This window comes from Dermacentor silvarum, chromosome 6, assembly GCF_013339745.2.
Source record: "Dermacentor silvarum isolate Dsil-2018 chromosome 6, BIME_Dsil_1.4, whole genome shotgun sequence".
NCBI lineage: Eukaryota > Metazoa > Arthropoda > Arachnida > Ixodida > Ixodidae > Dermacentor > Dermacentor silvarum.
The window spans coordinates 130,889,209-130,905,169 of NC_051159.1; the positions used below are offsets into that span (position 1 = coordinate 130,889,209).

The following is a 15,961-nucleotide window of genomic DNA, read 5'->3' on the forward strand; positions in this document are numbered from 1 at the left end:
ATTTTTATTTATTTCTAATTTTCCACAGATACATAAAACTATCGCCAAAAGCACTACGCCCCCCCACCCCTTCTTCTTCTTCTTTTAGCGGTAAATAAATAGCGAAACACCTCTCAAACCTTGTTTCCGACACCGACGCGACATGGATATCGTTCAGAAGACAGATGGAAGGAAATAGATGGCAAAAAATACTCTAGAAGGCACCTCCCGTCAATTTCCCAAATTGGAGCACCGGGTGCGCGAGTGCGGGAAAACAAACATTTCAAACTCCCCCCCCCCCCCCCCCCCCTTTCGGATATTTATGGCTCGCTTACCGGCGCTACATCGTTGGCGGCCGCTTCCTTTTCGACTTTGCTCGGCGTCCTGCGTCTCTTCGCTAGGCTTTTGACTTACGAATGTGCGTCTCTTCCACATCTGTATTGATTGCGAGAAGTTCTCTGGTATTTCCGATAACGTCCCCACTGTTCTGGTAAAGTTCATAAGTCATAGATAATTTCGCCAACACGGAGACATGTTGTTCTACTTTTGTCATGCGAGAAACACGGCGAAATCGGTCTTTTTTTTTACATGTCCCAGAATACTGCCGCGTTGTGTTGACGGTGAGAACGATAAATCTTGCCAAGCATGTGAAGTTAAAAAAGAGTCACAGGTGTCCTTAGCTGTCGCCTAAGAGACGCGATGGCGAAAGCCTTGCAAAGCATTCTGTAATTCACCTTAATCCACCTTAGTCCTCCTTAGTTGACCTTAATCCATCGAAATTCACCTTAATCCTACCACAATCCACCTTAATCCATCTTAATTCACCCTAATCCTGCCTAATCCACCTTAATACAATCACTAATAAATCAATAATTAACTTTGGTAATCATTCATTATTTTTCATACACGGCTAGACATGCGTTGGTTCGCTTTCGGCCATCTAGCCTGGGTTCGCTTCTGGCCAGCACCCTCCCGCGCCACAGCTGACCCGGTGCGCTCCGTATTTCTGTGCCTCACAACGCAGCCTTAAAACACAGAGATCTAAGACTTTCGCCTCAAAGATATTACTATTAAAAAAAAGTTGTTGCGCTTAGTACTAAAAATTCTAGGGAGTCAAATTACCGGATTCCACAACCTCACTTGGTGCCCCCCACACGAGTGCATGGAGGGCAACACAAGGGCGGACCGGCTAGCTCGCGTACCAAGCATCCGAGCTGCGGACCGACCCAGTGACGAGCCTCCCACTACACCGCGCGACATCATCGGACACCAAAGACAGGAGCTGAGGACAATATGGACGCCCTCACCCTAAGTTAAACAGTCAACAGGCGAGGAATTGGCGCCGACTTCAAACACACACATACCCAAACCTACATACACTTAGCCGTATTCACCAAGCACGATACACTGACGAATGCCCGTGGTGCGGGGACACGCCAACGTTACCGCACATCACGTGGATATGCCCAAACAGACGGAAACATATAAACTCCACACTACTAAAAACACAAGATTTTAACAGGCAGTGGGAGGCGCGGCTTGCGGACGAGGACCAGGACAGCCAACTGGCTCTCCTGGACCAAGCCCAGCGAACCGCTCGTGCCAGTGGAGCCCTGGACTAGGGGACCCAACCACGGGACCTAAAATTTCATTTTATTCATTAATGTTTCTCTCTCTCTCCCAGAAACAAAAGGAGCACCACAAATCACCACAACTGCGGCGACACACGGTAGTTCATCGTCGCATATGGACTCACGGGTCACGTGCGCCCGCTCCTTATGCGTGACCCATCGCACATTCTAGAGTGATTCTCGGCACTCGCGTACATTGGCTAATGTACAATCTGATCGGGCAAGCCTCCTTTGCTACGGAGTTCGCGACAACGTTAAAGAAATTTCGGATAATCTATAGGCAGTGCCATGCGCCAAGATATAACTTATGAAATTGATAGTCTGGTGAAAACGAACGCCGGCAAAAAGTAAAACAATGGCGCGTGGAAATATATGCAGCCTGCGCTTTTTGAAGGCGCCTGGATGTAATCATACACGAGTGATAAAAAATAAAGGAAGTGATAATTTACCATGGCAAACAATGAAACTTACGTATAAGTTTCACGAGAAAAGAAAGTTCCACGTGACACACACACACAAAAAAAAAAAAACTATCGCGTACAGTATGCAGGTAGATCAAAAAGATAACTGCTTGCAAACTTTGTTCACATGTGCACATGTTTACAGATTCCAAAACTGGGCCATTGCCGACAATTAACAAAAAATAATAGGAGATTGATTAGGCAAAGAAACCTATAGTCATAACAAGTAATACAGCTTCTTTTGACAGCATCGGGACGGGAGGCTGAGTCATACACATGACTAATTTTTGTCATATGAACATCTCAGTTTTATCTTTTGGCTCATCATAGTTATGACCGAACAGAGTTCCGAAGCATAAAGGAAGATGCCCACGTAAGATTCGAGACCGGTACCCCGAGCGAGCAATAAAAATTTACGGCTTTGTCGTTTCTATACAGCTTTGCTTCAAACGCTTCACAATATCGAAAAGTAAAACGCGATCTTAGCCTCAGGCGACCAGCCAAGCTTTATATAGGCTGTCATCACACATTTAATAGAGCGATCTGTGTAAATCTACATCTCCTGCAAAATTGTACCAGTCATATACCTGCAACGAACGGCTCAGTTGCTTCACGTCATCGTCTATTACTGTGAAGTCAAACAAGTGGCAGAGAACGTATAGACCATTCCCTGTAAGAGAGAGAGAGAGAAAGTTCTTTATTGAAAAAGCATACTGTTTAGCCAGCGTATTTTCGCTACATGCTACTCTGCAGGGAGTCGGATAAATGAGAAGAAAGGCCCTAGAAGAAGGTGGGCAGAAGGAAAAGGAAGAAAACAAAAACAGATACAGGTCATGTGACGTTATCGGCAGTAGAATAAGTGTCCGATGCGATTAAGCTAGATAATCTAGGTAAAACACGACGGTTAATGCAAACTAAAATAACGTCACAGTCTTGATGAGACGACGTGCGTGAGTCATAGTTCAGAGAGCAACCCAATTAATTCAATATACTGGGTGTTTCAGCGAACACTTTCAAAAATTCCTAAAGGTTGCCTGTGGCAGATAGCACAATTCCTAGTTCATGAGCTGGTCTACTCGAAGAGGCGGACATTACTTGCACAAGAAATTGAAATGCATAATTGCACTAATTAGCAAAGATTCACTAATTAAGTTTTTAACTATTACTGATGGCCCATATTGCAATTTACGAATTGTAGCCGTGGAGTTCTCAAGGCGGATCCACTTGGAACGAATTCTCGGGATGACACCAGTTTCGAATATTATTTCCCTAACTTTACGCAGAAATGCATCGGCGTTCCAGTTACTTTTGTGCTTCAATGCATAAAGCGACGTTTTGTTAAGCAAGTAACTGGAACGCCAATGCTATTTCTCCGCAAAGTTAGGGAATTATTATCTTGAAACTGGTGCCATCCTGAGAATTCGTTCCAAGTGGATCCGCCTTGCGAACTCCATGGCTACAATTTGTAAATTGCAATATGGGCCATCAGGTAATTAGTTAAAAATTTGTTTGTGATTTTTGTTAATTAGTTGATTATGCGTTTCAATTTCTTGTGCAAGTAATGTCCGCCTCTTTAAGTAGACCAGCTAATTAAGCAGAATTGGGCTATCTGCCACAGGCAACCTTTAAGAATTTTTGAAAGTGTTCGCTGAAACATCCTGTATAGAAACAAGAAATCCAGGGCTTTGCGCTGTTTTGATGGGGACCCAGAATTCGTGGCAATGTCAAGAAGCCTTGGTCGAGATTTTCCATATTCAGTTTGTATCGATGTCACTCGTCTCTATAAGCTGGGCACTCAGGAAAGATGTGCTCGAGAGATTCCACTGCGCCGCAGTTGTCACAACATGGACTCTTGTGGTCTGGCCATTGCGAAAAAGAAGATTATTTGTGTATGCAACGTTTAGTCGAAGCCGGTGATAGAGGGTCTGCAGATGTTGTGGTAGACGTTGTGGTAGCCTTGATAGGAGTTCTGGATCGATGTTCAACAAGAACTCACAATTGCTTGAAGGTGAAGACCATCCTTTACGTCATTCAATGAGTACATATCGCTTCGGCAAAGCTGAAGCCTCACTTTTAGTGAAAAACACTTTTATTAGTTTTAGGTGATCATGGCCTTCACGGGGCTGCCTCGTCCAACTTTTCATTACCCATTATACGGCAGTGTCTTGGAAACCACTGAAATGCTATCACATGTCCAGCGATAGGAGCCAAGTGGTGTAGGTATGCTATGTCCTGGACCAAAATATAACTGCTTGATTTCGTGCTTTTTAGTGAAAAGGAATTGCAGTGCTGCTTTTGAGCCTGTGAAGATTGTCTACTGTTGGTTGAAGCTCCCGTAGTACATATTTTATAGCCTGTTTCATCGCATACAGCTCAGATGATGTTGATGACGTTACTCTCTCTAAACGACATGAAAATGTCAGTCCTGTGGAGGGAACGAGAATACCACAGGAAGAACTAGGTTGTATATAGGAGCCGTCAATAAATATGTGTTTCCCAGTAACTTGCCTAGCTTCCCGGTATACTGGCGGCTATCCTGTTTTCTTATAGAATCCAGTAAAGCGTCAGCCAGCGTTGTAGCTCTGTGACCAAGCAGGAAGTGGCTGGCTTGATTCCCAAACCATGGGGACCGCATTGCTACAGACGTGAAATGTAAAATCGCTCGTTTACTTGAATTTTTCAAAGTATGACAGAGTCCCAGTGCGGCAAATTCATCCAAAGCTCTCCACTGAGGCCTCACTTGTAGCCCCTGCTTTGCTTAGGACGTTAAATACAATCCATCGACCAATCAATAAATCGGTCAAAAAATTGTCGAATGAGGTAGAAGGGAAGAGCGAACAATACGGACGCCGCAGAATAGGGAGCTGATATCTATCAACGGCATGGTTAAGACTGTGTCCACTACACGGACCTATGAGTGTGTCACTGTGTTTGCGTGATCCCCAGTGAAGATCTCGGTAACGTTGCTTATGAAACCACACCATGATGCTGTGTTTGGTAATAGTATTTAGGTGGCTGCCTTATACGTGGTGACATTTTTAAGTTTTCCGGAATTTTTTAAATATCGCCTGTGGCAGATACCAAAATTCTAGCTATTGAGCGGGATTATTCGAAAAGGTGCGCATTACTGGCATCAGAAATCTAAGCACATATTCGAATAATTACCAAAAGTTCGCTAATTAACTTCTAAATAATTACTTTATGGCACATATTGCAAATTACTAATTGTACCAGGTAATTTTGCAACACGTTTCTCCAGGATGACACCAGTTTCGAGATATTATTTACCAAAGTGTGGGACGAAATACAAGAGCGTTCCACTTACTTTTTTTTCCACGGCGGCCACATTTCAATGGAGGCGAAATGCGAGAACGCCCGTGTACTTAGATTTAGGTGCACGTTATAGAACCCCAGGTGGTCGAAATTTTCCGGAGTCCCCCACTACGGCGTGCCTCATAATCAGATCGTGGTTTTGGCACGTAAAACCCCATAATTATATTATTATCCATTTACTTTTGTGCTTCATTGCATAAAAGAGCGTTTTGTTCAAAACGTGGAACAACAGTGCATTTTTACAGAGTCGTTGATGGCGCATATATCCGAATTGGTGTCATTCTGGAAGTTCATTCCCAGTGGATATGCCTTGCAAACTCAACGGCTACAATTTGTAAATTGCAATATGTGCCATAAAGTAATAGTAAGAAGGTAATTACAAATATATATCGTTAATGAGATGAATATGTGTTTAGATTTCTCGCACAAGTAATGGCCGCCTCTCTGAATATTCCAGCTCAAAGACTAGATGTGTGTTATCTTCAACAGGCGATTTTTAAAAATTTCGAAAAACTGAAGATGGGTCACCTCGTATTATTCATCCTGTGCTGGAGTAATTCAAGTGTAGTGCTGTGAGACCTTGGTCGAAAGTACGCTAATAAATTAAAAGAGAAACTGCACATATGATTTAAATGCGAGTACTTGTAATAATACAATATTGCTTGGATCCCATGAGTATAGGATGGTGATTCCCAGTAATCTATCGATACAGAGAGAGATACGGAGGAAACGTAGTGCGGTTAACCAGTCGTGAGTTTCCCGTTTGTTACCCTGCACTCGGGTGAAGAAGGCGGGGTTAGAAAGAGGACAAAGAGAGAGATATATCTAAAAGAGCATGCGGAGCTTCTTTGCATCGTCTGTCCTAGAAAGCGGGATTGAGGGGCTGCGGTCATCTGTGTAGGCTGATTTGGTAGCCACTGAAAAATTGGGAAAGAGGGGTAGTCTTGGTACTTCTCATGTAAGAACAGGCCATGGCAAATCTGCTTTTTTCCGGACACTGGGTGCTGTGGGGTTGATCTTGGGCTGCATGAGGCACCAAGGAGGAGTCGAAAGTTCCGCGTTAGGAGGGAAGCAGGATTATAATGACTCAGAGTGCGGGCATACCATACGGCAGAAATAGGTACGTGGTATGTGTGCAGATAGAGGGAGGCTAGATGGTGGTGAGGAGTCGGGCCAACGTGTCCTACGAGTACAATTAGCGCTTCAACTGCAATGTGGGTTTCGATACCGTAGTTTCTAGCGATTAAAGATGTTTCCACCGTTGACGCACTTCGAGGAAGGCCTATACAAATCCGGAGATCCTGGGCATCCAGACTTTGCATTGTACATAGGCTTGTTTAACTTACGTTGTTAAATTCTAGCAAGCTGTGGGGTATTTCAGTAGATATACAGATATCTATCTATGCGGTATTTCTTTGTGAGCACCGAGGCATGCCACATTTCTTCAAATTACGCCTACCGCGGCATTCCTCGGGGCGGTGTACTGATCCCTACGTTGCTCAATATGGCGTAAATGGGTCTCCTTGATAACCTTCCAAGCATAGTTAAATTACCAACGTACGCGGATCACATTGTGTTTGGGCTTCTAAAGTAACATGCCTGCAGTTGCAGGCGAGGCTTCATGAAAGCTGCCACACAGACTGCACTTTACCTCCGCAATCAAGCCCTGAGAAATGTGCACTTGTGGCATTTGCGCGTAAGCCCATGACGTATTACACCCCAATATTCAATGTCAAATGGTGCAGTATCAAAATTTTAGGTGTCATTATCGACGGAGATCTCTCATGGAGCCTCCATTTGTCGTGCACGAAGAAATGGTTGACAGGTATCTGTCATCTTTTCAAGTCCTTCGTCAGAAAGAGCTAGGGATTGTCCGCAAGTACTATGCTGCAACTATGTAGGTTGCTTATTTTCGGCTTTCTATCGAGGAAGATTATATCAAGCTGGCCAGGATCATTAGGCAGACCATGCCAGGAAGATTATAATACATCTTTATACAGGGAATGGACATTTGTAACGTACAGAGCCCAGCGATTCAAACGCGATAACCGATTCGCTTGTTTGCGCTTTTTATGCCACCGGTAGACGCTTGGGATACCGAGGTGGTGCATTGTGGCATACCATGAAATCGAAGTGCTTTGTGACACATTGTGTCTGCATTTGGCCCCGCGGCAATCACCCAGCGCTCACAGGTGGCGCAAGAAGCACCGACCGCCATGCAAGCCGATTATCGCGTTTGAATCACTGAGCACTGCATTGCATCTGGCAAACCATTCCAAGTGTGTTCACGTGTAGTGCCGCATTAAGCAAGCAAGAAAAGGTAAGAGCGCTAAGCTTGTTTCTTTTCCATGTAAATGACGGGCTGTGAGTTCTTATTTAGCGACTTACGCGGCACGGGATGAAGAAGACCACTGTCTTAAGATGTTCTGTCACTTCTATCCATATATTAACATCAACGAGGCACAGTAGGTTCTAATTACAATATTCATGTTCACAACTGTCCACGCAAAAGAATTTATAATAATATATGCCGTTTGCTCATTTCGTCTCACCTCCTCGCTACCTTCATTTTTTTAGCGCGTGTATGTGAAGCTACCCACGTAATAAAACACAAAGAGCACGTGAAAGAGCGAATTGTCAATTTTTTTTCTCCTCTTCAACAAGAACAAAAACAGTAAGAACAATGAAAGCGTATAGCGAAACCAGTTGAACACAGAGCAGAAACAAAATGGCTGAGGTATTGGACAGAAAGGTCGCGCAAAGGGCTGCCAGTGTTTCAGCAATTCGGATGCGGTATATTTCAGCCACAGCGTCTTTTTTCTTTCGTGGGCAGCTCATCATCCGAGACAATCTTTCTGTCTTTCTCCCTTCGTGCTTTTCTATTCTTTTTCTACACTCTGGCTTGACAGCAGCATTTGATCAGGGCGACCGGATCGGAAAATTGGAAGGATTCCAGATCCATCAGACGCGCGCTGCGGGCCTTCTGTGCCGGTTCGCTGCCCGATGACCGTACAGACAAGCTCCAAGACGTGGAAACAGGAAATTCAGGCTAAGCGTTAAAAAAAAGGGGGGGAGTGGGTGTAGATATTCATGTGTAATGAAAGGCGAGAAAGAGAAAGATGGAAGTCTAGAAAAGCGCAATGACTTCCGCGCCGGAGGAAATAAAAATGCTCGACTTGATTAATGAAGCGATTTTCCATTAGATCTCGGCGATGAAGGCAACGCTGTGCACGTTTGCCTGCATTTTTTTTTTGTGATTTGCTGCAGTCTTGGATGGCACGAGCTTTAGGGCTGTTTCACGGCTGCCTGGAAGTGTTCGCTGTCGTAGCGTACGCAGTTGAGAATTGCGGTGGCTCACTGCACAAAGAACAGTAGATCTAAAGCAATCATGTAGGGCTCTCTTGCTCTTCTTTTTTAGCAATCGTTCGGCAAATTGGTTCCAAATAACAGAAGAAGTTTCTGACGAAGATGACTGAGCAAAATTCTGAGATGCGAAACTGCGTGAAAATCCAGCGTGGATTGATTTGCTGCGCGAATAACTTTCAGGTTGTCGTAATGGCATGTTTCGGCATCATTAATTAGTCAAACATAATATTGCTCAACAGCCCGACAAGTGCCCCAACATGCGGACTACTCTTAGCTGCTGTCTTCAAATCTCGCAATGTTCAATTTTCTTACACTGATTTGCTTCTGACAAGTCAAAACAATGTGTGGCTGGCTTTAACAAATAAGTTTTGCGCTTTTGGCTCGTACCTGGTACGACTACCTTGGGAACAGCAAATTGTTATTTTTATCAAAACACAATATCGAGAAAGTCATTAAATTTGACAATGATCACGCGGGTCTGAGGCCCTATGGCAGGGAGGCGATTAGTGCTGACGACGTAGATAATGACGTATGTTTCTTTGCAGTGGCAGCCAAGCAAGATAATTCGACCACCTTCGGGAGATGTGACCAATATGCTCCACCAGCATGTCAGTGACAACGTATCTGTCGTGATCGAGTGATCTCGATGATGGAAAAACACAACGCAGTTAAAGTGCGTCAAAGAGGTTAGATGCTTTGGTTTGCGTACGGGAAGCCTTGTTCGCTCTGATCAAAGCTACCCGGTGGTCTAGCGTCGCCGGAATTCTTTAGAAGAATAAATAATGCTGAACGCACTTTGTTTCTCGAATTTGTTTGGTGACGGTAAACCGTATACCCAACCCACACTGACCGTACTAAGCAGGCGTCGGGCTGAGCGGAAATCGAGACACCGCAGAGTGAGTAAACTTGAGAGCTCTGTATTTAATCCGCGAAGCGGAGGGGGAAAAAATTACAAAATAGCAACAAAGGCGCTGACTGATGAGCGCTTCTTCGGAATGATAGTGTACGGAGTATCATGAAACCATTATCACTCGCTTCGAAACCAGTACAAAAGCAACACATCCCAATGTGCAACGGGTCTGCCCCCTGCAGCATTGATTGATTGGCGTTCTGCTGCTGAGTACGATCGACGTTGTGAGTTTGATTCCTGCGTTCGTGATGCGCTAAATCTGTATGAGGCGGATTGCACAAGTGCTCGTGTATTGAGATTTCCGCGCAAGTTTAAAAAGTCAATGTGCTCAAAATTAATCATCAGTAGTCCGCTACGTACTATCACAGCGCTTTTGATGCTTTCAGACTTAGCCAACCAAACAATTTTCCTAAAAGAATCCTAGAACAATTTTCTTCGCTTTCAAGCTAACGTATATGGCTTCTACTCACTTCATCATCATCAGCATCACCATCATGATCATCATCATCATCAGCCTATATTTATGTCCACTGCAGGATGAAGGCCTCTCCCTGCGATCTCCAATTACCCCTGTCTTGCGCTAGCTGATTCCAACTTGCACCTGCAAATTTCCTTCAGTTCACAATAAAACTCGCTTCATAATGGCCATCATATTGGAGAAACCAATAGCACGGCGACAATTAGTGCGACAACACGACGAGTTTATTTCCAGCTTATCTTAACACATCAATGTAGACAATCATTGGCCCTCTGAAAGATTGCGTGACGTCTTCTATTTCATTTTTTCCTCCCTTTACCGTTTACCATCTGTAGGGTAACTAACCGGGCCCGACTTCATTAACCACCCTGCCCTTCCTTCTCATATAACTATAACTATAACAACAACTATCTATAAAGGCACCTGAGCAACGGACCACAACCTTTCCACATCGCAAGATCTACAACAGTAAATTATCCTGCCTTGTTTCGTCTGTAATTTTTTTCGCTGAAAGAAACAGTGGGCGGAGGCAGAGGAAAGGGTGAGAAGTAGCGAATCGGAGTTAGGTGCATGGAGTGCGCATATTTCGGTCATCACCAATAAAGGGTTCGGAGCAAAGACGGACAGAGTGGGCGAGCGAGAGAAGCGATCAAACAAGAAAACCGGTAGAGAGGGACGGGGCGGCGCGTTTTCTGTTTGCCCTTCCTTTGTCGATATGCATTGTTCGCTCCGTTTCGGTTTATCGACGAGGCGCGTCTGTTTGCGCCATTATTTGGCCCCCGGTCCGAAGCGGCGGCTCGCGGTGTGCGCCCGGCTCGCTCGTATCCGCACGTATATCGATTCGGCAAGCGCGTGCAATTATCCGTGGCACGCGCGGCGCGCCGCAAGCAGAATAACTTCTGGCGGCCCGAAGAAGGATTTCAGCTGATTCTTTTCCCTTCTTGTGTTTCTTTTTTTTTTTTTTTACTTCCTCATCATCCACTACTTCTTGTTCTTAAAAACCCGTTCTCTTTTGCTGGACGCTCACTTCCGGCTCCGAGGTAGTAATCGCTTTCCTTTGCTTCACGCCTCAAGAAAATCGTTCGCGAAGAGAAAAACAGCGTGCTGCTGCTAGGCTGCCAAACGATCTTTAAGATATGTGCCGAGACTCGCGAATAGCTGCGTCTGGCTAATGTTGAATTATCCTCGTTCGCTGCGAAGTCAGACGTATTGAAAGAACCGCAGAACTCTCCCTCTTTATTCATTTCGTTCTATCTTTTTTTATTTTCTCTCTCTCTCTCCTTACGGGCTCTCTGTCGAAGGCGTCGTGGGACTGTCTGCGGAGCAATCCGTGCGTACCTGTTTTTGTTTAACTGCTAGCAGCGTTCGGAAATTACAATAATTGCTGACGCCACGTGTCCTCGCACGCTATTGTTATAGGTTGTGCGTAGAATGATAGGGTGCGGCTCTCCAGCCTCTAATCGCTGGCCTTCTAGGACCTTGCATGGTTTATATGCTAAAGTCATGTAGAAATTAAATTATATAGTGATACAAAACGTGCAGTTTGTGGCTGGTTATTCCAAACGCCCCTGCATTTGGAATAACTATGGCTGAGAAGATCCACGTCTGCGCAAGGTAATTAGAGAACCGTTGAAGCATGTCCCTAAGCCGCTTAAGATTTATCTTCTAGAATCATATCTGCACTGCCCCTTTCACCATTACTGTCGCTATTCGTCGCTATTAAAAAATGGTGTTTTCCCGGTTTCACTTAGTGCAGCTATTGCACGTAGTTAGTTTGTTTACTAGTGGCTTAAATTCGCTGTCTTCACTGAACGTGTGTTGCTACTGTAACATAGGCTGTGTAGACTAAGTCATAAAAGCCAATTTCAACAGAAACAAGTGCTCCATACTTTAACATTTATATAAAAAAAGAAACATAAATTACCAAATTTGTCGCTTTCCATCAATTCATATAGTCATGGGGCAAATATCTGTTTTTTTTTTTTTTCATTGTCTTCCATGTTGAAACAAAGGTTTAAAACACAAGGCTTTCTGTGATTCTCAAAAGAAAATCAATTATACGCAGCCTCTTTATTTAAACGAAGGTAAGAGTATTAATTTTTATTAGCATTGCACACAGCGAACGTGAAAACACAAGTGGACAAGTGCGAAATTAACTTCTTTACGAAAATATGCCGATTTTGATGCAGCTATAGTGTTAAAAAAAAGTTGACAATCATTTACGTGAAATCCCTACGTGGTTTCAATGCGAAAGCACAATGACTTCTCGAAGTTATACCCTTACATTAAAACTATACCTTAATCACCCTAATCCAGGTTCATTTAATTTGTACCGACCTTAATTCACCTTGAACCCCCTTAACCCACGCTATTCCACCTTAATCCACATTTATTTACTTTATTCCACCTTAGTCCAATTTTACGAGTGGGCCAGGTCGTTTTTTTTTTTTTTTTTTTTTTTTTGGGGGGGGGGGGGGGGGGCCACGGCGTCCGTCCATGGTTGTTCACCGTGGGAGTTCGCAGTACGAGACGCAGCGGGTCCAGCGCCGGGAACGTGACGTCATCACTTGGTCACGTGAGTTTTGGTACAATCGGATCATAACGACGGACGGCGGGTTTTTCGATTCATGGGGCATATAAGGCTTTCGCCTTAATATGCGATTTGAACCGCATGCTAACCCCATGGCGTCAATGCATTGCTTCTTACCACGAACGCAACCAAAAGAAAATTCTATTTGCGTTATGGCAACAACAATACTTCCATGTTTTCACAGTCAGGCAGTACGTCGGCCTTCGAGGTCTATCGGGCGTTCCACTTGAAGAAGTGTTCGCAAACGCCTGGCTTTGGTCAGATGTTTGCGGAGCCTCTTGGCATCTCTTATCTCGGGGGAAAAAACTGCGTTGTGTGTTAGGATAATAAAGCTTCTGATAAGCATACAGCGGAAGAAATTATGACAAACGTAGCCACGACGTGTACCTTGCGCTGCTTATAAAGGCTAAAAACGTCCATACGTGATGCGGTGATAGCAGTGATGTGGTGCGCTTCGTCATACCCTCATCGCGAACGAGAAATAAGTCTGGCACAACGGCTCCTTGGACCTTTTCGATCGCAGCAGGTAGCGTAAAACGTTGAAGCAACCCCCCCTCCCCTGCGCCTTCAATTCTTGTGCGCGCGCTTCTTACTGAGAAGAGGAAGATGAGCTTCGTGTTGCTCGTAATTGCTGTGCGACAATTATTCATGCACTCTCTCAACGTTGGCAGTATTGTATTTTAATATTGCTCGTAAACCGTACTCGTTTTTGAAGGAAGCCCACTAGCTCAATTGACAATTTTGTTAACTGGATTTTGAAGGCACACTACAGCCAACGCCGGCCTTCTTCAGTGACGTCGAAGACGAAAAAGAAAGGGGGGCCACCGAAATTTTGCCACGCCGCCAGCTTTGAAAAAGAAGACCAGAAGGAAGATCTCGTCTCATCCATCCTCAGAGAAGGCGAGATGCAGCTTGCTCTTCTGCTACTGTTGTTGCCGCTGGTACTGGGGTCCGAGCCATTCTACGGGCACAGATCGTTGCTCAGACACGTCGTAGTCATCCTTCGCCACACCGACCGCGCGCCTCTCGTGACCTTCCCGGGCGACCCGAACAAGTCCCACCGCTGGCCCTTGGGCTTCGGACGCCTGACTTCGAGAGGCCGCGCCAATGCCAGCGCCCTGGGCAGGTGGCTGCGTTCTCGCTACGCCGAGTTCCTCAGCGACGACCCCCGCGAGGTGTACGCTCGCAGCAGCCCCGTTCCGAGGTGCTACGAGACCGCCGCGCTGGTGCTGTACGGCCTCTACCCGGCCAACAGGGAGCAGAAGGAGTGGCAGCCCGACCAACCGTGGCAGCCCGTCCCCATCACGCGAGTTCCCCACGGCGCCGACAAGTACTCGACCGTATGCATGCCGCGAGTTCGGGCGGCCTTGCGGTCGGTCGTCGCTCTTCCCGAACCTGCCTACCTGGTCGACAACGCGACGTCGAGCAAGCCCTTATTCGGAACGCTCGGCGCGGTCGAGGGGTTCGTCGCCCGGATGACCAATCTCAGCCACAAGGAGTCGTCCTCTCGCCGCGTCATCACCGTCAACAAGATTGTGGACTCGATGTCTGTGGCGAAGGAGTACGGGTTGCCCGTGCCCACATGGGCGTCCAGGTATTGGCGCCATCTGCAGTGGACCGCAGAGACGTCGCTGGAAGCGCTGTCGCGCTCTCAGATGGACCACATGGGGGGAGCCCTGCTCCGCGATTCCTTGGCCAAGGTCGCAGCCACCGGCGAAACGCCGTCATCGACCTCCCTCTTACGCTGTGACCCCGACGCGTGTGACGAGCCCAAGATGACGCTGGCAGCCTACCACGACGTCAACGTCGCGGGTATCTTGCTTGGCTTGAACGGAACACTCGGAAATAGGCCTCCATACGGTGCGACGATACTTGTAGAGGTGTTCACCTTAACTTCGACGGTGATGCCCGACCTATACGTGCAAGTTCTCTATAAGGCCGGCCATACTGTTTCCACCTTAGCCTTGCAAGGGTGCGACGAGCCTTGTTCACTACAGAGCTTCCGTGAATTATTGGAGCGCAAATTTAAACCAGTGTCGAGAACTGAGTGTGGATGGAGTGATCACCAACCTCTCCTGTGAAAAAATATTCCCTTCATAGTGTGCAGCGCTGATAGAAATAAACAGCAGCTACACGAAAGATGTAAAGAAAGTGTGTGTTATGCTTAGCCACATCTAAAGTGCAGGCGTCTGTTTTTATTATTCTTAAACGAGGTCTTATTCAGCGTTGTGTATTCTATAACATTCTTATTGAAATTTGAATGCAAATATTAAATATCCTTTGATTACGGGTATTAGGTCACGTACAGCTAATGGATTTAACGAGGTGCTTGCTATTTCTCGTCGGGTTTCTGGAATGTGTCGCATGCCTGTGCAGACACATAGGCGCTCGTCTAACGGCAGGCGTTGTTAAGGAATGGAAAGTTATTAGTTCGCTAGCATTATTTTCAACGAACTAACTTCAATCATAGTAATATCATCAGCAATTTCGAGGACATAGTAAAAGCAGCAGAAGAATTCTATACTGACCTGTACAGTAGCCAAAACAACCAAGCTTCTTCCATTCGAAATAGTGATGAACCGGATACAGAAGCTCCTTCTATAACTAGCGATGAAGTTAGAAGGGCCTTGAAAGACATGACCAGGGGAAAAGCGCCTGGAGAAGATGGAATAACAGTAGATTTAATCAAAGATGGAGGAGATATCATGCTTGAAAAGCTTGCGGCCCTTTATACGAAATGCCTCACAACTTCAAGTGTACCAGAGAGCTGGAAGAACGCCAACATTATACTTATCCATAAGAAGGGAGACGTTAAAGAATTGAATAATTACAGACCCATTAGCTTGCTTTCAGTATTGTATAAAATATTCACCAAGATAATTTCCAATAGAATCAGGACAACAATTGACTTCAGTCAACCAAGAGAACAGGCTGGCTTCAGGAAGGGATATTCTACGATGGACCATATCCATGCCATCAATCAGGTAATCGAGAAATCTGTGGAGTACAATCAATCTCTCTATATGGCTTTCATAGATTATGAAAAGGCATTCGATTCAGTAGAGATATCAGCAGTCATAGAGGCATTGCGTAATCAAGGAGTGGAGGAGGCATACGTGAATATCTTGGCAAATATCTACAAGGATTCCACAGCTACCTTGGTTCTCCACAAGAAAAGTAGAAAGATACCTATCAAGAAAGGGGTCAGGCAAG

The 15,961-nt window shown here is 45.4% G+C and overlaps 1 protein-coding gene across 1 annotated transcript; it reads left to right on the top strand.

Annotated features, from left to right (window-relative positions):
- The first annotated feature begins 13,122 nt into the window (after nucleotides 1-13,122).
- On the top strand, nucleotides 13,123-15,039 carry LOC119456003 (testicular acid phosphatase homolog). Its single transcript, XM_037717586.2, has one exon. The coding sequence runs from the start codon at nucleotides 13,654-13,656 to the stop codon at nucleotides 14,827-14,829; it is 1,176 nt and encodes a 391-aa protein (XP_037573514.1). The 5' UTR covers nucleotides 13,123-13,653; the 3' UTR covers nucleotides 14,830-15,039.
- The last annotated feature ends 922 nt before the right edge of the window (nucleotides 15,040-15,961 follow it).